This window comes from Callospermophilus lateralis, chromosome 9, assembly GCF_048772815.1.
Source record: "Callospermophilus lateralis isolate mCalLat2 chromosome 9, mCalLat2.hap1, whole genome shotgun sequence".
Classification (NCBI taxonomy): Eukaryota; Metazoa; Chordata; class Mammalia; order Rodentia; family Sciuridae; genus Callospermophilus; species Callospermophilus lateralis.
This window is the reverse complement of record NC_135313.1, coordinates 79,011,206-79,036,747: the sequence shown is the minus strand read 5'-3', so window position 1 is coordinate 79,036,747 and position 25,542 is coordinate 79,011,206. Positions and strand designations below refer to the sequence as shown.

The 25,542-nt window shown below is 38.5% G+C and overlaps 1 protein-coding gene across 1 annotated transcript; it reads left to right on the top strand.

The window, feature by feature from the left end:
* Positions 1 to 12,833: 12,833 nt before the first annotated feature.
* On the top strand, positions 12,834 to 22,461 carry Lypd6b (LY6/PLAUR domain containing 6B). Its single transcript, XM_076866557.1, has 4 exons — positions 12,834 to 12,972; positions 16,567 to 16,665; positions 20,672 to 20,802; positions 22,297 to 22,461. The coding sequence occupies exons 1-4, from the start codon at positions 12,858 to 12,860 to the stop codon at positions 22,459 to 22,461; spliced, it is 510 nt and encodes a 169-aa protein (XP_076722672.1). The 5' UTR covers positions 12,834 to 12,857.
* Positions 22,462 to 25,542: the final 3,081 nt, after the last annotated feature.

Here is a 25,542-nt window from a genome sequence, read left to right as displayed (position 1 = left end):
TACTATGGGACATCATTAAGAAATATTGAAGTGCTGCAGAGCCTCCAGGGCCTGGTCAGGTATGTCAAGGAAGCTGTGCCATCATTTTGCACTGAGCAAAGGTCTGGACAGGTAGTGACCCAGAGTCTGTGCACCAGCTTGTGCCTCTGACTCTAGAGTATGCCTCATACCCACTTCCCAGAAAAAGGGGAGAAGGTATGATTCCCAGCCGCCTTTCTATCGCTTTACTAGAAAAGATCTGGGAGAGCTGACTTCTGATGCTGAGTTGTTGTGGGAAAGACATCTAATGTGTTTAGCAGGGGCAAATGCTAGTACTGGTTTTTCCTTTGAAGTGCTCCTGCCTGCTAGACTCTGTCTACACCTTTCCTAAAGCCCATGGAATGACAAGATGGTCAACACAAAGCGAATGGGTGTGGATGCCAGAGTGGGCGGAGAAACTGAATCTGGAATAGCTGTAAGATGACTTCATTGCCCTGCAGACACCCTTAATCACCTTTGGAAAAGCCTGTAACCTCCCCATCCCCAATTTCCTCCTTACATCCTGGAGGTGATCACAATGCACTTACCTCACAGGGATGTGAGGAGGGTTAATTAGTTTCGGATGGGAAAGTTCTTTGAAGATGAATCATATGGTACAGTGGATGTGCTAATTCAAAGCTTCACAGCCCTCAAGTTGGGATAGCTGCCTGTTGCCCCAACCCGGGCACTAAGGTGTAAATGGAAATTGGTCTGCTTCAGAGCCAGGGGAGTGGACTTGGCCATCTGAATAGAAGGGCGAAGTCAACCTCATTCAAGCATTTCTTCAACTGTCACTTAGCGAGTAACAGTCCTGTATAAACTGCAGTGGGCAGCTGTGGGGTGTGAGGGGTGGAGGGTTTAGCCCTGAAGTGCTGGCCCTGTGCTCCCTGCAGGAGTGGACAGTGCTCATGGTGGAAGACACTTGCCAGAATGGTGACTCATAAACTACAAGTTACTTTGTCAGCAATGGCTGTGGGCTCAGGTTTGATTTCAGTGGTCTCTACTCCTATGAAAACCTTGTAGGGTTGTGTCTTCGGTCTTCTGTTTTAGGAACTTTAAGTAAGAGAGAGAGAGAAGAATCCTTTATTTGGTCTCTGTTGTTACGTGCCACTGTTTTTAAAAGTATCTTCAAGGTGTGCTGTGTTTTAAGTACAAGGTAAAAGGGGCTATTTTAGGCATTATCAAAGAACACTTTGCCAATAACAAGTTTTATGGTCTGGAAATTGGTACATTTTAAGCTGTGCATTTTAAGCTGAATTTTTATTTTTCCTTTTTTTTTTCCTTTTGAGGTGTCCTTGAATGAGAGAAGCAGGGAATAGAAGAGGAGGAAGCAGAGGAGAGAAGAAACGTAATTAAGAAAGGTAAGTATGAGTAAATTTGGAAGTTGGAGTAAAGGGTTTCCCTGAGCTAATGAAGCTCCTGAGAACATTGTCCCAGAAGAGATGAGAGGTCACCAGAAAAATAACCACACAGCATTTTAGGAGACGTTTCTTAATTTAAATGAGAAGTCCATTGTCAAGTACATATATAGTTTTGTTTCTTGGCTTGCAGTATCTCAGGAAGGAAACCGTACAGCAAAGCACCAGAACATTCATAGCAGATTTCAATATTCACTGAATTCAAATCAACCTATATTTCTGTGCAGATATATTTATAGGTACTATAATGCCATAAGATGGTATTGCCCTGAATACATTAGGGCTTCATGCGTTTCAGAGCTGTGTTCATAGTAATCTGTGTTCATTTTTCTTAGCTCTTTTATTGAAGTTCAAAAATCTTGCCCATCTCTCTCTGCTTATTTAATGATGCGCTTCAGTGATGATAGGAGGAAAACTTAACTTTTGGAAGGATGTGATATCTGCATGAGATTATGAGATCTTCACTCAGTTTATCTTTGGATACAGTGCTCAGTCGTATCCTGCTTTCCTTACTCTAGTCTTCCTTCTTCTCTGATTGATTTGTTGTATCAATTTGGTTGTGGGTCTCCTATCACCTAAGAGATTGTAACTGTAGCTCATACTTTACTAGTAAAGAGGCTACTGTTTATTCACTGCAGCTGTTTCTGTAATGGCTCTGCTATAACAATAAGCCCTGATGCCCTGATCCAGGGTGGCTCTTTTTCTGATGTTTAGAGACTGGATTCAAGACCCAGTTGGGGGTTTTGGCAGGAACTAGATAATATAAACAACAAGCATGTAGCCGAGGCTGATTACAATGCGTGGGCTAGATTTAAGGAAATCAACAATAGATAGTACCAGACGCTAGAGTTAGCAGCAGAAGAGCCACAACCTGTGCCTGAAGGATGAGGGGTGGAAAGATGGTTACCAGCGTCTGGGATGGGGCCACTGTGCCACATGAGAGGAGCTACAGGACATGTTGACAACCTGATATGGAGCTCCACAGGGGTGGAAATACCCATTCTCACTATCTTCTTATGTTGCAGTCTCTGAGCCCCTGCTATTGGCCAAACCAAACTGGAAGCCAGTAAAAAGGGAACTATGTGAATGGACTTTATAGCCATCTTCTGCCGCAGTCCAGCTGCAGCAAAATAACCTGGGGGAGAGGAGCAACTTGTGTAGATTGATATAGCAGGAGTGGGAGCCGTTTATTGTAGGACAGGAGGGGTATATATACATTCCACACAGCTTATCTTAATTAGCATAATCTAGATACAGCAGTCAACCAATAAGGAATCTCCACACTTAATGGCTCGCTGGTGCTACCTTTCAACCAAAAATGCCATGCATCATTCCTACTTGGCTATGGCTCTCAGCAGTCTTCCCAGCATGAAGGATGGGCCTGGGGTGCAAAGGAAAGAGCTGTCAAAGTCACTTCCCTTTGACTGGACTTGGAGAGCCCAACAAGGTGGTGTGTTTTAGGCCCAGGAAGGTGGTGTGTTTTGGTGTGTTTTAGAGTGTGTCCAACTACCTGTGAATGCATGAGGTCCTTATTGGACAGAATTTCAAGTGGTTGATAATGATGTTCTTAGAGTCTCCACATGAGTAACAGCAGAGTGATAGAAGACTGATAAAAGATTGCTCATTTAAATAACAATCAAAATGGCTATGGAAATTGTGTGGTAGGAAACAAGAAAATTTTTTGTTCTTGTTTTGTTTTGGTTTCTTTTCAATTGGCATTGTCTACAAGGTCTCTGATCTCTTAAAGAGGGACCTTTCGCCTGTTTCTAAGAATGGACTTGAACTTTCTTTGCTCAGCCCAGTACTAAGCAAAGAAGGACAATCTTGTTTCCACAAACAAGTTCCAAGCTTTTCCCAGGCTTTTGACCCACCCAGGGCCTGGAGTAGACGCAGAAAGGTTTTGTGAATGAGAAATATTCTAACTGGGCCTTCAAGCAGAACAGCAAATGTGACACATCTTGAAGCAGTGAAATAATGATACATATGAGAGCACAGAGCTTTTGCTTCTTAAATCAGATGCTTTGCAAACTACTGCATGCTATTAATGTGTATGGGCAAAGAAGAGGATTTATCAGAAAATCAATAAATGGAAATGCTCTAGTGAGGCCTAAATATTGTTCTCACATATATTCTAGAGTTGTTTTTAAAAATTGGTCTTCAGAGGAATTTTACATCCTGTTTTCATATATGCTCGAATAACCATAAAATTTGAGAACTGAAAATATGCATATTGAATTTCAGTCTTAAACGTTGGCAGATATCGAAAGGCCTTAATGATATTGGCCAGTGTGGTAAATCATAGAAGAACAATGGACCTCACATTTAGCTTTCTAATTGATTTGCTATTTTGACAAAAAAGGCAGCAGGTAGAAACTTTTCATTCATTCTCTTTTAATTCCTATAACTCTCTACAGAATAAATATGTAATTTCTCTCTTTCTCTCTCTCTCTCTCTTTCTCTCTTTTACTGATAGAGAAACTGAGTCTTAGAGCAATTGAATGATCAGGTAATGGTAATAGATCCAGGAAGTGACAGAGTCAGAATTTGTACCTATGCCTGGGTGCCTCCAAAGGCCAATTTTTCCCCATTACACCAGGCAGCACTTTCACTTGACTTTACCCTTGTGGGACTGTGAACCACAACATGAGCAATTAAATGTCTTTTTTCATGTTGCAATTAAAACACTATTTAATGCACATAATTTTTCAGTTTCCTCTGGGAATATGAAATTATGCACATATATATCTTTATATATGTACGTTTCCTTTGGCGAGCAAGTGATAATAGTGACAATTTATAGAGCAAGTGACACACTGTAACTTTGTTATATATGCAGGATGCAGAAATTTTTTTTCCTTGGGACGGCTTTTATAAGCTTGTCAGCTTCCCGAGAGTTCTTTGAATAATCTGTTCTCGGTTTTGTGACTATGCAAAAGTCAGCACAATATTCTTTTGCCATAGCATGCAGTTTATTGTTGGTTTTTAAATACCTCCTGTTTCAAAATGATATCTACAAACATGTTCTCTACTTGTGTAATATATTTTTAGATGGAGAAGCAAGAATAAAACTGAGCTAGTGGGGGCTCTATAAATAATGGTCAGTGACCTAAAACTCTAGGACAGAAGAAAGAAGATAGGACAAATGCAGAGTAACAACTGTGCTCCTAAAGATCTCCCGGTTGAAAGATAACCACGTGGATGATGAAAGCAGCTGAGATAACTGGTAATCCAGTCTCTTCCAAAGAGGCCTGGGATGCTTTTGCAACATGGTTTAAACTAGCATTTAAGTAATTACTTCATACAATAAAGTGTGTACACATGTGTAGATATATATGTGTGTGTATGTATATATATATATATTTGTGTATGTATATAGATATATACATATATGTGAGCAAGTACACATATATACATACACACATATGTTTCCAAACAAACGTATCACCTGTTTTTGCTTTGGTACATTCTATCATATAAGAATATATTCAGAGAGGTTAAATGGGAAACATGTCCATATGAACACTTTATTCTTACGGCCATTTTTCTGTGTCAGCTGAGATGAAACAAAGCAAAAAATGCTAGCCACCACCTTACACACAGAGTGGCCCCAATGGCCAATGTCTTCAGTTGAGTTCTCAAATCCATGAATTAGAGAGTGCATCCTTGGCCCCATACACTCCTTCACTCAATGAATGTAGAGTAATGGATTCTTAGCCAGCAGTTGGACATTTCAGCCCTGAATTCTATTTTGAGAGCTTTGATTGGTTATTAAAAAAAATTAGTTCAGTATAGCAAGCAAGGATATGAAATGTAAAAGCAATGCGTTCTGTGCCCAGTCTGTGTTGCCACTCAATTCGTATCCATGCAGCTTTGTAGAGGAGTTGCTCAAAGTATTAGCCCTGTGTGCCTCCAGGTCTCCAGAAGAACTGTTGTTCAAGTTTAAACTGTTCTCAAGTATAAACACACCACTTTTCTTACAGAAAATAAAAAAAAAATCTTTCATTTACTTACCTGATAACATAAGTATTTTTATAAAAGTAACTTTTAATATTATGCCCTTGGCATGTCTTCTTCTTCTTCTTCTTCTTCTTCTTCTTCTTCTTCTTCTTCTTCTTCTTCTTCTTCTTCTTCTTCTTCTTCTTCTTCTTCTTCTTCTCCTTCTTCTCCTTCTTCTCCTCCTCCTCCTCCTCCTCCTCCTCCTCCTCCTCCTCCTCCTCCTCCTCCTCCTTCTTCTTCTTCTTTTTTTTTTTTTGGAACGGCCAAATGACAGATGCATCTGGATCTCTTCAAAACAAATTTCAGGCATGATCCATGTCGCTTGGTGCCTTCTATACGATGATTCAAAGGATTCACTAATTTGAGAATTAAGTATCAGAAAGAACTCCCTTTTCTGACAGAGTGAGAATTAATGCATTCTACTGTGTCTCTCTTGGCTTCTGGGAAGTTCAGAGAAAAGGGTAATTCACAGCACAGAGTGCCATTCATGGAAGGGATTTGAATCTTCACCATTCTCTCACCCAAAATATGTTTTGCTCAGTATCTTAAGAGACTTAATGCATAAATTACTTGGCATAATCCCCTGATAGGTCATTCATGCCTTTCAGAATGGATAAGGATTATTCACCTATGTGAAGAAAATTTCAAATTTAATCAATACATTTTTTTTTTATTAGTTCTGCTCTACGTTGGATCTTAAATATCTCCCAAAAGCTTGTTAAAGGCTGGGTCCTTAGGTTGGTGCTATTGGGAGGTGGTAGAACCTTTAATGGGTGGGGCTTAATGGGAGGTGTTTAGGTCTTTGGGGGTGTGCCCTGGAAGGGATAGTGGAATCTTAGCCCCTTGCTCTTCCTCCTCCTTTTTTCCTAGTCATGAGCTGTGCAGCTTGGCTCTGCCTTACTCTGACCATGATGTGCTGCCTTGCCACAAGCCCAGAAACAATGTAGCTGGTTGACCAGGGACTGAAACCTTCAAAATTAGGAAATCAACTACTCTCTTTTTAAGTTAGTTATCTCACATATAGTGTTACAAAGTTGACTAATAGAGGTTCCTAACATTTGTCCAATAGTTAAATAAAACATGACAAACCGATCTTGATTATTTAAAAAGGGAATTCAGTTTCTAATTCCTAAATATTTAAATTTTTTCCATGTGGAATTCTTACCATCTTAGCCCTTCATTGTCATGAAAGTCTTCCCAAGAAAGATGTAAAATCATATCTTTGACAACAATGCCTCTGAAAAAAATCTTTTAGCTTTATCTTAAAATTTGTATCATATTTAGAAATATGATCTTAAAATTGATTAGATCATTTCTGTACTCATATTACATACTTATCACTCTGTATTAATTCATGATTAGATTTAAACTTGATTTGCATAATGAAATTATTTTAACTTCAGTGCTCTTTTAGATATTATATTTGATCAAGTTGCTGGTAATGGAAAAAAAAAGTATGTCTTTGACATTGCAAAATGTTCAGCTTTATGCTTAGAAATGAGATACTCATATCTATGAGTTTTTGATCCTGGTCTTGATGAGATTTTTTTTTGTTGTTTGTATTCTTTAAAGCACAGCAATCAGAATCTGAATTATTATGGAAATACTACATCACATGTAGGTCTGTTTATGATGTAACTGGAGTTCTTCCTTGATCTCCTTCCATAAAAATCATAGATTATTAGAAGTAGAAGGGACATTGGCAGTCATTGATTTCAACTTCCCATTTGGTTGCAATAGGGAGGATTTCTGAGTCTTTTTTAGAAATGAATCTACTATTTACCAGATTTGTTCTAGCTAATACAAAATAAAGTTGGACAGTGCTATGCCTTGATCTGATCTCTCTTTTTCTGCTAATGACATCTGAAGAAGAGAGAAGGGACAAAGAAGAGGGGAATTGGATATTGAAGATTTCTCAAATGCCATCTACATAAAAGATACTTTACTTATATAATTGCACTCAATCCACACAACAACTTATGTTATCTGTGTGATTCTAAGCCTCCTTTTTCTTTTTAGCAAATGGTGATAAATCTTAACTCTTTAGTCACCAAGTTAGTAAATGTAGGACTAGAATTTTATTCTAGTTTTTTCTAAGTCTAAAGCTTAGTGTTTTCCCTCCTCTCAAAGATGATTATATTAAATCTTGGTGATGTCTCTTTTTATTATAAATAAATATTTTTTTTTCAAATAATTCATGAGAGCTCAGGAATTGGGTCTTTCTTATCCCTTGTTATATATTAAGTATTTAACTAAATACTTGGTATAAATGAATGACTTATAATCATGCTGCTTTTAAGGTTTGGACAAAACGAAACCCTCCATGTACCACAAATGGAGAGTGAACCCATCAGAGAAGGTAGAAACCGAAATCTCCGAGCTGGCCCTCAGTCCCCTGGGGACATTAGAAACTAAGCCCTCCGTTACCCTGCTAGGGAAGGAATTAGAATCCAGTTTTGACATAAATCCCACAAACACTCTTCTTAAATGTAATAGGAACTAGAATATCTTCATTTGCCAACCTGGCTTACCAGCCAGAAGCAAGTACTGCAACTCTTGTTGTGGATGTTAAAGTTTTCTGGTGAATTTCCCATTTTGAGAAGAGTGTTTTCATCTCTTGCATTCTCCCTGAGTAAATTTCAGCATTTGTTCTGAATTTCCATTTTGCTATCTATTCTTTTTACAAGGGAAGCCAGGCCTATTAAGGATTGTCATTAAAGTGTCTGACTGTGGGATAAGTGGTGCTTGCAGGCAGGTGTGGATTGAGTGGTGATAGGGCATGCTGGACTTTGCAGAGCTGTTTTCCTTAAATTATCTGTCTCACTGGCAGTGGGAGTTGGTTTTGTGCATGCTGACTCATTTTTAGCAATTGCATAAGAAATGCCAGTATTTACTGCCTAGGTTTTGCATCTTCTTTTCAAATTTCTGTGGGAATCCATCATTTCTTTGTCATTTTTGGACACCATACCAATTCCTTAGTGCCCACAACTTTTGTGTTATTCACTAAGAAAGGCACTCCTCAGAGGTCATAGCTAATGATGTTGATTTTCTTCCAAAAAGTATTCACTCTGCGTCTACCATGCACTGAACGTGGTTCTGGGGAATGTGAAGAAATAATGTTATCTTCATTTCCTACTCAAAAGTTTGTGATGTCAAAGATGTGTTGCTTCTTGAGGCCCCATCAGCTTTACATGTTGTCCTTGGAAGTTTAAAATGGAGGATGAGATGCTTGTCAGGGCTCAGACTTGGGAAATTGTCATGCTTCTGGACCAAATACCATGAATGAAGTCTTTTATTCTGGGAAGTAAGGGGCCAAACTCTCAGGAGGGGTTTTCTAAATTTCCAAATCTGGCTACCTGCCATTCACTAGAATGCCTGGGAATTGCTCATCCCTGCTGTATCCCTACAAATATGCTTTTACAGAAATGTCTTCCTTTTTTTTCTGTCTGAGAAGCACTCTACATTCTGGAGTGAATTAATTCTTCTCCCACAAAGGGGACTCTTAAACCACAGGGAAGAGCAGAGCCATAGCTTTTGCCTAGGCCTACTGTCTGGGAAAGATGGGCGAAGGTAATGACCTCTGCTTGGGTTCAGGGGATATCTCGATCTGCCTTTGCGTTTGAGGGCTGTGGGTCAGATGTCTAAGGCATTTGTGGAACTTTTTTTTCTTAATGTCAAAAGTGTGAAAATGTCTAAGTCACAGGGAGCTCACCTGGGGCAGCTCTGTTGGGAAACAGCAAGCAGGTGTTCTTAGGCATTGTGTGAATCTCAGATTCCACTGAGCTACTCCACCCAGGGGGAAATGTGTCTAGACACACCATTTTGCAAATTACCTGAGGAAGTTCACAGATCACCCATTCCCCCCTCATGAAGAAGTAACACTGCTTTGTGTGATGGCCTCCGAGAAAATAACCTGAATGCTTTAGTTTAACTTATATTAAAGATTTTCTTCCCACTCTTACAAGCTCTCCTGTAAACCTTGTTCTGCAACAAAGACTGCAGTGGGAGCCTACTTAGCACTCTCAGCAGACAATTTTTATCTAGGAGTCTCTGTGAAATGATTCTGAATGTAAAACAACCCTCAGATACTATATTTAGTCATTTACTTTTTCATTATCCTAATGTCTTTTGGTTGTGGAAAATAAAACAGTATGTTCCCACAAACTTGTACACTGAAGCATAGATAGAGATAGATGAGGAGCTCGGGGAGAAGCAGTGTGTGGTAATAGATTATAAAACCTGCTTTGGAATTCTGAGACACTTTTATTTAGTACTTTTCTTATTTGACAGGTAAGAACTTTGCAGTTTGGGATAATTTTGATAGAATAAGGCTGTATACTCTTCAGTTTAAAGTGGAAACAAAAACACATTTTGTCTGTATGAAGCAATACTCCTTCGGTTTACTTCTCACTAGCCTTCAAAATTCTTGGCCAGGATGTGTCATGTGGAGGTTTTTTTTTGAGGGGATCCCATGTTGGGGGCAGGATGCTAGGAACCTTACACCTTCTGCCTCTAAATTACCAGCTCCTCAATTACACAGTATAATAATAATCTGTCCTTGTGGTGCTGTTTTGATTGATGGAAAAAAGCAAAAACAAACACACACACACACACACACACACACACACACACACACAAAAGCATGGTTTTATTCTTGGACTTATTGTCCAGTTAGTTGTTTTAAAATTCACTCAGAAAAACCTTTAGAGTATCTGATTTCTATCTTCTTCTATACTCACAATCATTTGTATTCCTTTCTACCAGGAGTTAGAAATAAGGCTAGGGATTTAGGACCAATTATTCCACAGACACAGAGTATTTCTTGGTGTTGTTTCTAAATTAGGTAATCTAAAATTAAACAATGGCCTGATTTTTCCTGAACCTAAATCCTTGCAGTAAGTAATCAGGCCTCTCTGACTCCCTGATTTGGCCTATTCCTCCCTCTCAGCTGATTCCAGTCATACCAGCTGATTTTAATATTACCCCCATGGGGCAAAGCACTCAGGACATGGTTGCTCTTTTGATGCTTGGCTTGGCTGATTCCTTCTCATCGTTTACTGTACCTGTTCAGATGCCACCTACTGGAGAGTTGTTGTGGGACCACCATGTACATAAAGCAGCTCTCCTATTTACTAACATATCATCTTATTGTACTGCCTTCATGAAATTTATGACTTACTGAAAGTAGGTTTTTTTTTTCATGTGTGTTTCCTGTTTTCTCCCTCTGAAATGCAGTTTGCATGAGCAAAAATCTTTAGGGGGTTCAGTGACAACAATGTGTGTTGCATACCAGTTGTCAACAATGACACCTTTGATGAATGAGTGAAGGAGCTTTCATTTCATAAAGGTTACATGAGGCAAACCAGGGATTTTGACTTGGGATTCCAAATTGGGGATGTGTTCATAATAGTAAATGCTTACATAAGAATTAGCAAAATTCTAGGCATATAGCTAATTAGATAGTTCAAACATTTTATATGCTTCAAATAATTTAATTCCTATAGTTCTATGGAGTAGGTACTGTTATCACTCCCATTTTATAGAAGCAAAGTTTGTGGCATAGGAAGGTTAAAGAAATTGCACCAGGCCTCAAATAGCGGGTTGGGAAACAGGTATCTGAGCCAGTGCTTTACTACTGAATAGAAAGTGCTCAGTAAGTACAGCTCCAACCATGTGCTCAGCACTTGCTGAGTGCTTCCTATGTATTGTGACCATCCACACCTCAAAACGAGAAGATAAGTACTGTTTTTATGCTGGTCCTGTGGATGGGGAAACTGAGGTTTGGAAAGCTTCAGCCACTACTAGTCTCAGGTTTCATAGCTGTTTAGTGCTAGAACAGGGAGTGTGAGACAGCGTGACTCTGAAATCCATGATCTTAGTCATCTCTCCATGTGGATTGCTGTTGGAGTGCAGTCATCCTGAGGTTTGTGAAAGACAGATCAGTCTTCCCCTCCCCAAAGGTCTCCACTGGTATAAAGAAGGAGCATGCATCCATTACTTGGTAACAGATTCAAGATGACTACAAAGCAGACCAACTAAGAGAAAGAGACAGGTAAAGCAGAATTTGGATCAGTAAAACCACTTGACTTTCGGGATAATATAGTTGCTTAAGTGTCTATTTCTTCAGAAAGAACATAGGAATAGAATTTAGAAATCTGATAACTGTGAAAAGGTCAAGCTTGGTTTTTAAAATGAACTAGAAAAATTGCATACATTTTTATATATCTAGATCTTATTATGTTCTGATCTAAAATGCAGTGTATAAAATTTAACACTATTGTATTATTTTTGAAATTTACTCACCAGGGTTATTTTTTTTCCTTTCTTTTTTTTTCTTTTATTCTTTTTTGAATACTGAGTACATCCTTAATGACTCAGTTCTATACAGCAAAAGCCATCTCCAGGGATGACATTGTGTGTGCTTACATTTTGTCCAATATTCGATTCCATCTTCATGGTTATGCATTATTGCTCATGTGCAAAACCAATTGATTCATAAGAGAGGGAAGTAAAATCCTTAGAATCCAGTGTTATTTTCCTATTCATGTGAAGAATTATACACATATATGCAGAGATTAAACCTTTTTTCATGGAAAAGTTTTTTTTCTAAATCCACTGAGAATTGTTGATTCTGTAAGAAGAAAAGGATTTCAACCAATATCATTGAGCTCTAATATTTCAACATTTTCACAGAACTCTTATTATGAGGGCTTTTATTTTCACAATCCTTTGTGATCCTATCTGAACCTGTATTTGATGCTCACAATTACCCAAATGTGTGGGCAGTTCCGGGGTGTTATTAAGCCACTTTACAGATGAGGAAATTGAGGTTAATAGAATGTAAAGAGCTTGTCCAAGGTCAGGCCGCTAATAAACAGCAGAGCCAACCCCAAATCGAAGCTTTTAGACTCCAAGTTGTATCTTTTCCTGTTGCCCACACATCTTCCTGGTCAAAGAGGAGTCCTGTGACTTCATTGGAACATGCCTGGAACCATCGTTAATTTGAGAGATCAGGTGTTTCAGCACAAAGTCAACCAGATAGACTCAGGTGATGAAATAGGTATAACCTGGTCAGTATGGGCTGCTTGGTCTTCCTGAACCTGAAACGCTACTGGGCATCCTGCTAAAACTCAGATGGTGAGTGCAGAGGCCTGACCAGTAGAAGGCAGTAATTACTTAACTTTTTCATCTGATCAAAAAGAATAATGTTTAGTTGCAGGTACCAGCCCAACACAATACATAAATGTTTAAATTACATTCAAATTCAAATTTAAACTATTATATTCAAATATATTGAATAATTGAGTCTTTCAAACAGAAGCAAACACCCTCTTATTTTTAATTAGTAAAATATAAATAAACTCAAATAATCTGTCTTTTCATCATAGACATATGAGTTTGGCCTGTTCAATCCATGAGGTCAGGATGCTGCTCCTCTGTCACGCTGTAGCTGTGGCTGTTGTCCACATCTTTATCTTCTCAGAAAACTGGGCATCTGCCAAGAACATCAACTTCTACAATGTTAGGCCTCCTCTTGACCGTAAGTAGTGGTTGCCGTGCTAGTTCATGACTGGGGAGGGAATCAGAATGTCCTTTGAAGCCTCACTTCCATCCATCGTCACCTTGTTGTTTTTTTATTTTTCTGGAAATGCTTGATTTATATCTAGAATAAAACAGAAAGGTTTCGACGATTCCATGGGTAAGGGTATGGTAACAAAAATATTCTCCATTTCTTTAAAATGAATTAGCTTCCTATTAAAGTCTTAAAAGATTTCTTGTTTAAGAAATTCTTTTGAATATTGTCCCTAATCATGGCTTAGCAGAGGAAATTCAGTGTTCTTTATTGATTTCTTCATTGGAGAAGAAACTGGCTGCAAGAAGTTTCTGCATAAATGATATATTTATTCTTTCAAGAGGTCATTAACAGTTTTAAAAAGATTAGAATAATTGAAATATTTGAAGAGGAATATAACCTGGATTTTCATTATGTATAATCACAGTTAGCAAGAATTACATAAAACCCAGCTTTTGCACTAATAGTTTTAAAATAGGCTAACAGTGCATATCATCTTATAGGATAATTTATGTTAATATATTTTATATAAACATGTGTATATGTGTCTGTATGAATATATACCATCACCCCTTCTTTTTCCTCTTCAAATAAAACTTCTCTCATACAAACTTCATTAGAGAAAAAATTATTTGTATATATGTAAATGTTTATGGTTCCCCCATCTGGAGGACCATCAGAATCTTGATGGAAGGCTTTGAAATGATATATCCCCAGGTTACTTCTGAGAGATTTGATAATCAAAGGGGTGAGATGTGGAATTTTTTCTTTTCTCTTTTTTGAAAAGCTCTCCTGATACTGTTGATAAACAGACAGTTGTGAGAACCACTATCTTTATACTATACCTAGGTGACATCTATATCATTACTATTCTTTACTCTGTGTTTTCTTTATTATTTAGGACACTCAGTCATCTAGTTCTCTTTCTCTCTCAGTATACATATAAATGCTTCACATATATACATATACACATATGTACTACACATGTATCTTGAATTATCATTTATTATACATCCATGCATTGTTAATCCCTGTTTATGTTTTTTGTAAATCTAGAGTATCTACAAGTTTCCAAATTTTAAAGACTGTTATAATTTTTTGATGAGAAAAAAATCTAGAAAAAGAAAAATATATGTTCATTGTAGAAAATCTCAAAAAGTCAGGAAATATACAGAAGAAAGTAAATTTGTTCATGATTCCACAATTCAAAGATGCTCCTTTTTACATTTTGAAATATTTTCTTTCAGTATTTTTTCCATATATGTGTATGTAGATATGAGACATACTGATGTTACACAAATTTAGTCTTACATTAGTTTTTCACTCTTTATGCTATAATTTGAATATATTTAAAATATTCTAATGTCTTTTACTTTAAAAAATTCATATTTCTGATCTGCAGTTTATTTAACCATTTCCCCATACTTTGTCATTAAAAAATACAAGCAATTTAAATTCATTGAAATTGCCATTGAAGATCTTTTTAAATGTACTTTTCAATTTGCTGATGACCTTAGAATAGATTTTACCAGAGTTAGAATTACTAAATATAAAGGATTATGCAAATTTATACTCTAATTGTTCATTCATCAGCATTGACTATTAATATTTTTAAGCCCATACAGGTGAAAATGGCTGTCATTATTTTTATATATCTGCATAACATTCTTTTGGCATAGGCCAAACTGAAATGTATCTGCAGTATTTAATTTCATGTCTCCTGAAATTTTGATATTTTGCTTGTGTTTTATACAGTAATGCATATCCTCCCCATGTACCCTAAATACCCACTGCTTCTACTTTTCACCCTAACTTCTGGTTATGTTACTAGGATGGTTTGGGGTTTACCTTTACTTGCCTACATTATTCTGCAAAACCAGGAGAATTAAAAATTTTACCCAGACCCTATGCCCTGGTCTATGCAAAAATGTCAAATTATTTTATTTTCCCTCTTTTCTACTAAAATAATAAGATAAGGGGCTGGGGTTGTAGCTCAGTGGTAGAGCACTTGCCTAGCATGGGTGAGGCACTGGATTCAATCCTAGGCACCACATAAAAAACAAAACAAAACAAAAACAGCAACCACTTTGGAAAGCAGTGTGGAGATTCCTCAGAAAACTTGGAATGAACTGCTATTTGACCCAGCTATCCCACTCCTTGGTCTATACCCAAAGGATGTAAAATCAACATACTGTAGTGACATAGCCTCACCAATGTTTATAGCAGCTGAATTCACAATAGTTAAACTGTGGAACCAACCTAGACATTCGTGAATAGATAGGTGAATGGATAAAGAAACTGTGGTATATATACACAATGGAATATTACTCAGCATTAAAAGAGAATAAAATTATGGCATTTGCAGGTAAATGGATAGAGTTGGAGAATATTATGCTAAGCAAAGCAAGTCAATCCCAAAAAACTAAAGACTAAATGTTTTCTCTTATTAGTGGATGCTGATCTATGAGTATAGGGGGAATGCATGGGAAGAATGGAGGAACTTTGGATTGGGCAAAGGGGAGGGTGGGGAGGGGTTAGGAAGATAGAAAAATGGTGGAATGAGATGGACATCATTACGTATGTACATGTATGATTGCATGAATGGTACACCGTGCACAACCACAGAATTGAAATGTTGCACTGCATTCATATATGATGAATTGAAATGCATTCTGCTATTATTTACAACTAAGTAGAACAACTAAAAAAAATTTAAAAATTAAAAATAACCAGAGAAAAGGCAAACTTTTCAAAAAGATATAATAACAAAAGAACATGTTAATTTTGCTCAGTTCACATTGTCAGCAACTCAGTATTTCTCCTTTCCACAGTGCTTTGGCCTGTGTGTAAGGGCTTAAGAATGACTATCACCCTTATATTAAATATTACCTTCCTGGTCAAGGTCAATGCTGTGACAATTGACATACGTCAAATGAGGTGACTTCCTTGAGGATAACTGTACCTGTAATAGAGTGCATATGGATGCAAACTAGCAAGACTTGATGTGCTAGGGACCCCACAAGGGATTTTCATTGCACTGTTCCATTTAATTCTCACTATACCTCTGCAAGTCATAGGGATCTTTATTTTTATAATTATAAATATTATTATGCCTTAGAAGTTAAAAATTATACACTAATTAGTTTAAAGGACAGAATTCAAACTGAGGTTAATCTGGACTCTAGTTCTTTTCAGGGATGACATATGTGGGTCACATTATTAGTTCTAATACCACTACCATTCTCACCCATACCCTCAATCCCCACTTATCCCAAATTATACATCAAAATAGAATGATATGGATCTTTTCAAAGTGGCTTGTGGAATCATTTTTGTTACTCTATAATGGAAATTCATGGAAGTATTTAAAAATTTTTTTTTTAAATTGCCAAAAGCTTGATGGGTAAATCCAACTCCCTAGACATAGAAATTGTAAAGATGACATTGTATAAGTTTTGTTTCATCTAACAAAAGTTGCTGACTTTGTACCATATTCGATGTTTGAAATTTTTGTCTTTTTTAACCTTATCATTTCACTTTGCATTTTTTTTTCTTTTAAAGCAACACCATTTCCAAATAGCTTCAAGTGTTTTACCTGTGAAAATGCAGGGGATAATTATAACTGCAATCGATGGGCAGAAGACAAATGGTGTCCACAAAGTAAGTGTGCTGAGTTTGGAAGACTGTCTTGTGATGTCACTTCCTCTAGGTCTTTCCTGAATTGCCTGGAGCAAAGATGTCCTGTGTAAAGGATCAGCACAGCAACAGGCTGGTGATGTTCTATAGAAGTCAGAGATTTCCTCTATCTTCTATCCTATTTCCTCCATCCTATCCTGAGAGAACTCACAAACCGGCAGCATAGCCTCAAGTTGCAGTTGTTTCTGCCTTGAGGAAGAATTTCATAAACAGTATTTACCAGAGAGAAGAGACCACAGTGTTGACTAAAGCATTCTAACAATTTCAGAAATGCTTGATGATACATTAGAAAAGCCATACTTAACTGACTTAAAGCAAAGGAAAATTTCTGTACTCTTGAGATACATCCATGCTTGGGAAACTCTGTTCATTCATTTAACAAACATTTGGATCTCCTTTTTAGTTTATTTAGTTCACTAATGCATCCCAGTACCTGATTCATATTAGGCCCTCAGTAGTAGTATTTGTGGACAGAATTAGAACTAAGACCTGAATGACTGAACCAAACCAGCCACATAGGGATCTATTGGAAGAGCATGTCAGGAAGAGGGAATGGCAATACAGAGGCTTCCAGAGGAAAAAGTGGGTTTGGCCTCTTCGATGAATAGAAAGGACACTGGCCATGTGTTGTAGTGGGAAATGGACAAAGGACCTGAGAGGGAGACACAGACAGGACAGGTTCCTCTTTCTCTGATAAAATGTGGGCTTCACTGTGACTAGGATAGGTGGACAGTAGAGTTTTAAGCTAGGGTGTGATGATACTGGTTGTATTTAAAATATTGCTCTGTCTGCTGTGTGGTGAGTGGATGGTTAGGGTCCAGAATAGAAGGAGACACCAAGTAGGGACTATTGTTGTCATCAGGCAGAAACTGGGGACTTTGACTAGGTTGGTAGGAATAGAGGAGGTGGGAAGTTGAATGATTTAAAACACACATACTTAAAATAAATCAAGTAGAGTGTCTGGTGGAAGAATTGGAATTTCTAAACTCTACATAGAGCTATAAGGATATCAGATGATTCAGACTTCAGGGTGTACTGCTTTTTAGGTCTTCAGATGTAAACAGCTAAGAAAAACAAACAGAAAACCAAACTTTTCCAGAATTGGAGATTACTAGTTTGGGTCTACTATTACCTTAGATCTTTGGGAATTTCTATATATGGTATTTTTTTATACCATTATTATTTATAGTGTGGAACCAATAATTACTATATACTATACACTGGAAACCTCTACGGGGTCTGAGCATCTTGTTCTGTAAATTAGTCATGTATCTGTGACTACATTTTTCATTATTCCTTTTCAAGAATAATTAATTGTGAACATTTATTCTTGGGGTTCTTTGATATTTCTGAGGCATGAGTGCCCTTATCTCACATGCTTGTGAGTGCGTGTGTGTGTGTGTGTGTGTGTGTGTGAGTGTATGTGTGATTGTGTGCCTTTATTTCTACATTTCCAGGGAAATTTTGTAATTGTTTCAAACTCTAAAAGGTTGGTTGATTCATCTCCTAGCTTCTTTCAGAGAGCGGGTATCATTCTTTAACAATTTGCTTTCCATCTCCTTGAAAACCAAGTAGAAGGGTTAGCATAGTTGTACATGGGGGCCTTGGTGCCCAGCTTCCCAGGTCTTCTCTTTACAGACTGTGCTATTTTTTCAAATTGTACCCAAAACTCTGTCTCCTAGGTCTGGGCATATCCTATTATTCATTCACTTAAGCCATTTTAGCATGCAAGCCAGGAATCTAGGTCTTAGAATTCCATCTCCATTGAAACATGGGCAAACAAAAAGCAGGAAGCTGCAGAGACCACCAAGACAATTCAGAAATGGGGAAAGTGGAAGAATTGGTTCTGCTGTGTCCAGAAGCTGGCTCTTAGAGATCAGCGTGGAATGATCCTCCATTCCAGCATGGCATAGAAGCTCCTTCTTGATGATATGTCAGTCAAGTCCCAAAGATACTAACCACCTGGAATTATCACTGAGTGTATGGTTCCCTTCCTTTTCACTTTGCCATTATTTACGGGAGTGATAGTTAACCATTTTGGGAGGCAAACTAGCCTGCAGCTATTGCTCTTTGTCATCTCACGTTTCCTTTTTTTTTCCTTGCAGCTTCACGTCTGTGGTCTGTCAGTGTTGTTAAAGGGTTCCCATGTAACAGGATACAACAAGAACGGCATTTCTAGTTTTATTTACCCTGGCTTCAGTGCCGACTTGTTGAGGCTGCTTTTTGCATGTGTGATATTCCGTATGAACGCATGCAGCTACTGGTTTTCAATTCCCCCTTGTTTGGACTATGAATGGAAATTCCTTCTCTAAAACAGTCAGTTCTCCCCTTTCTTTCTGAATCCAGGAGCCAGCCACACTTGCAGAGCACTCTGCGGGCAGCACTAGTTGTAGCAGCGTCTAGCTTAATATTAATGTTAAGAGTGCAAATCCTAGGAAACTGCTGCATTAAAAGCCTACCCTCCATCTGTGTGACCTTCCACCTGGGTAAATTTTCTGCTTATGTGACCTTCCGTGTATGTGATCTTTCAGCTAGGTGACCTTTGTACCTATGTGGCTTTTCCTTTATGTGATTTTTCTACCTTTGTTACTTTGGACAAGAAATTGTGCCTGATTTTCTTCATCTATAAAATGAGGATGTTAAGTCTGCTTACCTCAGGGCTTGTGGAGAGCACTGAATGAGAAAATACAAGTTAGAAGGGTGCCTGGCTGATGGTTCACGCCCAGTATGTGTTTGCTATTGTTAATATTATTTAACGCTTGTAACAACCCTATCAGAATGCCAGTGCACTTAACTATTTCTCTAAAAAGAAAACAGGCTCAAAGGTTCTAAAGTAGCTTACTTTTTAAAAAAATAACGCCATTGTATTTTTTTAGACCTTTATTTTATTTATTTTTAGGTGGTGCTGAGGATCGAACCCACTGCCTCACACATGCTAGGCAAGCACTCCACCTAGCATGCCACCGCTGAGCCACAACCGCAGCCCTCCAGTAGTTTATTTTTGATAGTTTATTTTCCATAAACCTAGTCTTCTCAACTTCAGTCCAGTCTCCCACTCCTATTCAGTGATATCGTTGTTGTGGTCCCTGATCAGAAAGTTTCCTTGGCCTGAGGTAGTTATAGAAGAGAGACAGAGTCAGCGCAGTCCTAGGGTAGTGAATGAAACCACTTTCTTGGAAGCACTTTAAATAATAAAATGTTTGTGGTTAAAGCTATAAAGATAATGCTATGCAGAAGTCTTTCTGCAGAAATGGGAAGCAGAAAGGAAGAGTTAATTTAAAAAGAAGAGAAAATGGAAATTCATTGATGAGGAAATGCATTGGGAGTATAAGGACTTGAGTAAGAATTACATGAGAAGGGAAGATGATCTTGACATGGGATTGGAAGCAGTATCTTTTTTTCAGTTTTGCCCTCCATGTGCTGGGGATTGAACCCAGGACCTCATGCATGTAAGACAAGTGCTCTACCACTGAGCTACTTCCCTATCCCAGGAGTCCTGTCTTTTAACTTTCATTTGCCTCATCACTTATAAGAAACAAATGTTGAATGATGCAGAAACAGGTATTCTGACCTATTGCATTTATACTTGCAATTTTCATCTTAGAGTTTTAGAACATGTGTTTCAAAAGTAGGGGGGATGGACTAGAGACACAAACATGTATCTTCAATGAGCAGACCCCTGAGTTTGGTGAAAAGTTTGCACGTTTATTCTCAGCTTTAGTTTATACAAAAGGATGGGTGACTATTTATATTCATTTTCAGTATACATATGTGTTTTAGAAACAGATGTTATTGCAAAAAAAAATCTATCTAGAAACTCTAGAGCTCACTGCTATTAAATTTCTTGCCCAAAACTTAAGGTTCATCATTAATATTAGTCATTTCTAGAGTAGTTGTTGAAAGGTCTCTTTTGCATTGTGGAAAATGAAGTTGCCTTGTTTTGATTGCTTTTTTATTTTCTTTTACCTAGATACACAGTATTGTTTGACAGTTCATCATTTCACCAGCCATGGAAGAAGTACCTCCATCACCAAAAAGTGCGCCTCCAAAAGTGAATGTCATTTTGTTGGGTGCCACCACAGCCAAGATTCTGAACATACGGTAAGATCCTGTGTGTGCAGGCGGGTGTGTAAATTTACTAATATTTCATGCTAGCAAAAGTAAGTTCTGAAGGATGAACAATATATTGAACATGCTCATACTTTGAGAAAAGACTCCATTACAGCACTGAAATAGAGACCAAAGAGAAGTCAAAAGACTTTCTGTTCTTCGATGAGAAATAATGTTACTTTAGCAATGAATGATAATTCCCAGATTCCAGTTCTATACTGTGGGCCTCAAGACTTGGGGTGAATGGTCCAAAGCCAGCTCTGGTAGCCTGTGAGCAACTCATCTGTGACAGAACCATGAACACTAGAGCCCAGCTCACCTGTTTTGTTCATGGCCAGAAATCACCAAGAATGCTGCACAGGGAAATGGGAAGGTAGAAATAGGAAAATAGTGATACCTTGTACCAAGGGAAACTTGTCTCACCCACCGCCTCTGCTCAGAGGAGAAAGCGTCGAAAGATTAGGCTCAGTTTAATGCAATGAACTATAATCACACTGTGGATCAATTAATCTTTTTAATTTTCTCATTCTGTGATTCTAAATGAGCATTTTATACTTTTATATGCCTGGAATCTTGAAATTTTTGAGAAAAGATTATTTGAACATGTATTAATTTCATGAAGTTTTTAGAATTTAATTTAGTTTATAAGCACAGAAAATGATTCCAACATTAGTGGTTGTTGGCTTTGGTGACACCAAGATTACCTGGGTGGCTGTTGTAGGGTTTGTTAGTCGGGTGGTGAGGGAGCATCTCACCAATTGAAGCAGAACCTTAAGTAGAGGTCATGGGCATTGAGATCTTTTTAAGATTGCCCCAAGGTGAACCTGATGTACAGCCTATGTTGAAAACCACTGAGACATGAATGCTTAGCGGTTGTGCCTTTGTGTTGCCAGACTGTCCCTGAAGCCTCAAGGAATGACTGGGTTTCTCAGGTCGAGGCATGTGCCAACCATGCACTGGTATTACCATAGGAGACTACTTCCCCTGAAAATACCTCATGCTCTTAGGGACTCAGCCCTTTGTTTTTTAACCATTCGGGAGCCACAATTAATAAACTATTGCTACAGTAATGATAGGAATCAGATATGAGCATAGAAAAGAGGGAGTCATTATTATCCCCTAACAAGTAACACTGGGAAAGATAATCAATGACTAATCCAAAAGGTTCCTGGCTTTTACTTTTGCTTCAGTGTTTTCTCTTAAAGCCTTTAGAAAGATTTGGTGACTCAATCAAGCCGTCTTATTCAATTTCCCTTTCACTTCTCTGCCTTGATGATGATTGGGTTTGATGAAGATAAATCATAGTTAAGAGGAAAAGATTTGCAAGATGGTTCTTCCCTCCTCATCCTTTGCAGAGGAAGGGAACCCAAAGACCTGGTGATACACAGACTGGATAGCCCGCTAATGGTCCTCTGTTTTTCTATGTTTTACCTCTTTTCCCTTCCCGTTATTCACTATTTTCCATCTCTTGTTTCTTTGTAACAGGAGTGTAGGTCTTGCTGTGAAGGAATGATTTGCAACGTGGAATTGCCCACCAACCACACCAATGCAGTCTTTGCTGTAATGCATGCTCAGAGGACATCTGGCAGCAGTGCCCCCACACCCTACCTTCCAGCACTTGCTTGGGTCTTCATGCTTCCATTGCTATGATGCCACCATTGTTCAGAGAGGCAGAGACTAGCCCTCTAAAGCACAAGGCAAGAACAGCGTGAATCCTGAACTTTGGAGTGAAGACACTCTTGTACCTGGTGAAGAGGTCACATTGGAAGCCCACAGCGGAGGCTTTGCTAAAATGCTCCTGCATGAGGGCCCAGCACCGAGGATGGGGATTTGGTAGGGACCAAGAGGACTGTGTAACTTTCAGACTTCCTGGTCAAAGGGAGCTGTGTGCTGTAAATTCTGCAGGGATGAGCCTACCAATATCTTTGATGAGTTACAGAGGCCTGGCCAGTCCCAGTCTGACTAGGCCTTCAGCTAAAAGGCCCTCCTGACCTCATTGACACCCCTAGAGGCTGCTGGGTCAGACCCTCTGGTGTCTGTCATTAACTCAAAGTTTCTCTGTGAAATCTAATTCTTCTACCGAGAAAGCAGTTTCCCTACTCTGTTGGTTAGCTTTCTGTTACTGTAACAAATGCCTGAGATAATCAGCTTATAAAGAGGAAAGGTTTATTTTGGTTCACAGTTTTGGAGGTTTCATATTCATAAATGATTTGGCCTGTTGATCTTGGGCTTGTGGTGAAGCAGCACATCATGGTGGGAGTGTGTGGCAAAGCAAAAAGCCACTTGTCTCATGGTGGGGACATGAACGAGAGAGGTAGAGGGTCCTGAAGTCCTCTTTGAGGACATACCCAAAATGGCCTAATCCAAAAGGCCCTACATTCCAAAGGCTCCATCACCTCCCCACAGCACCACAGGCTGGGGACCAAAGCCTTTAACACTCGGGCCCTCAGAGGACATTCAAGGTCCAAGCTGCAGCACCCACCAACAGTAGTTGTCAATGAGAAAGGCAACTGTAGGAAGAAAACTTCCATTTGAAATAATATGAAATCCATTTGCCAATTGTGAAGTGGGAGGGGGGAATAAAGCTGTTCAGTTTTACCATGTAAATGCATGCTGTGTGTTTCTTGATGGACTTGGAGGTGCACCATGGGTGACAATGCTGGCTTAGAGAATAAAATTCTATGCCAAAGTGGCTCAGTTTCTCTTTCTTTTTCAGAAAGGACTCTTCTGTGGAAGCTAGATGCAAACTTGGCGAATTGAGATGGTCAAAAAAAAAAAAAAAAAAAAAAAAAACAAACAACACCCTAATCAAGGGGGATAACATTATCATACAGGATGTACCCTCTGCAGAGGCAGCTTAAAGAGCCAGTCAAAGGGAATGGCAGGAGGGCCCTCTCCCCTGTCCTGTCACCTCATTTTCTCTGGATGTCAGATCCATCAATAGAACCTCTTTAAACATGGGCTGAAATGTTTGGTCTCATTGCCTTCTTTTCTTTCCCTTTTATAACACAATCCTAGAATTTCACATAACATCTTCTACTGTTTCTGCCTTCAGGCTTCCTACTGTCACACTTTGGGATGACCTTTAAACACTCTTCCCTTGTCTGTGTAGTGATGAGTTAATGGAATGTTTTATGGTCCCTCACTAAACACGCACCATTTGAATACTGGATGCTCTGTAGAACCCAGTAATAATGTCATCCTTGCCACATGGACTCACTGTGACTTGGCAAACTGTGGCCCATAAGCCAAATCCATTCCGCCACCTATTTTTTGTTAATAAAGTTTTATTAGAACACAACACACCCATTTTTTTAAATGTGTCATCTGTGTCTGTTTTCAGGTTATAAAAGTACCATTGCATTATGTTGATGTACAGAGACTATGTGGTTCAGATAATCTAAAAGTCTCACCATCTAGTTATTTTCATCTAGCTCTTAATCAGTCTTAACTTCTCTAACCTATGAGAAGTTAAGACTGATTAAGAAGAAAAATGCTTTCTTTACAGAGACCCTGGTGCTAAGGTGGTTAATCAGCCTGGGCAATGACTAGATCTCCCTTTGTTTTCTGTGCCTTCTGCATCAGTGCATTTTTCTCCTCTGTTTTGATTGATGTTTCATTTATTCAGTTCCATGTGCTGGTAGTTAGTGATGATGTGAAGGGATGGTCTTTATCTGTCTCTTCTTGTCCTTGGTGCTCTGGGAGCGTCTCGTCTGAAGACTCTTTAGCTTCCCATAAAACAGGGAGGGAGCAGACAACAGTCTCTCTCTGTCTCTGGCCTAAACTTAAACTCACCTGGAAGCACTGATTTTGAGGCTGATGTAGATTTATCCCATTTTTCACTCAGCACCTTGAAGCATTTGTGTTTTCATAGCTTATGCTTGTTTGAAATTAATTATATACAGCTTCACTTGGAACATTTTAATAGCATCTTTGGTGTCTTTTTGTTCCCCAGGGTTCCTTTTGACTGTGTAATTGACGAATTGTCTGGTAAAAAACCATTAGCAGACTGTAAATTCTTTTTTTTCTGATTTTGTTTCTGCTGTCTAGATTAATGAATGTGTGTGTGTGTGTGTGTGTGTGTGTGTGTGTGTGTGTTTTCTTTCCTGAGGAAACATCTTAATTTTCTCTTCTTCGCCCCCACATATCACATTTGTATGAGTTTTGCTCACCTCCATTCCCTTAAGCATTTAAAACAGGGATATGTGAGGAAAGGAGGGAGCACAGAGAGGAAAGACACTCCTGGCAAAGACAGCTGAGTGAGCAGGGAGTGCCACATTTGCAAATAAAAACATGGGATGCCCCATTAAATCTGAGTTTCTGATAAACAACAAATAACTTTTTCTTATAAGTTATTCATGAACTCACAAGTTTGGCTCATCCAAGGAAATGGCTTCAAATCCTTGTAATAAATCAGAATCTTCTGGGTAACTTCAAAACAAAACAAAACAAAAAAAACTCCCAGGGAATCTGGAAATGTTGATTCAGCAGATCTGAGATGAAGCCCAAGCTTAACCTCAATGATTGAATATTAAATTAAAAAAATAAAAAAGCTCCAAGTGATTATATTGCTCAGCCAGATGCGCTATCTCTGACCCGAGGATATTCTTTCTTCAGAAGCACAGTCTTTGACCACAAAATAGAAATGCTAGTGAATAATAAATCTATGCACAAGCTGTCTGGGTTAGAGGCATAATCCTCCGGGTAGAGAGATCAGCCATCAGCATCACC

What these genes read in the sequence shown, in the direction of transcription:
- Lypd6b (XM_076866557.1), top strand. Translation starts at nt 12,858, where the DNA reads ATGCTGCTCCTCTGTCACGCTGTAGCTGTGGCTGTTGTCCACATCTTT. An exon ending in AGACAAATGGTGTCCACAAA is followed by an intron (nt 16,666 to 20,671) that starts GTAAGTGTGCTG and finishes TCTTTTACCTAG; the next exon opens with ATACACAGTATTGTTTGACA. An exon ending in GCCAAGATTCTGAACATACG is followed by an intron (nt 20,803 to 22,296) that starts GTAAGATCCTGT and finishes TCTTTGTAACAG; the next exon opens with GAGTGTAGGTCTTGCTGTGA.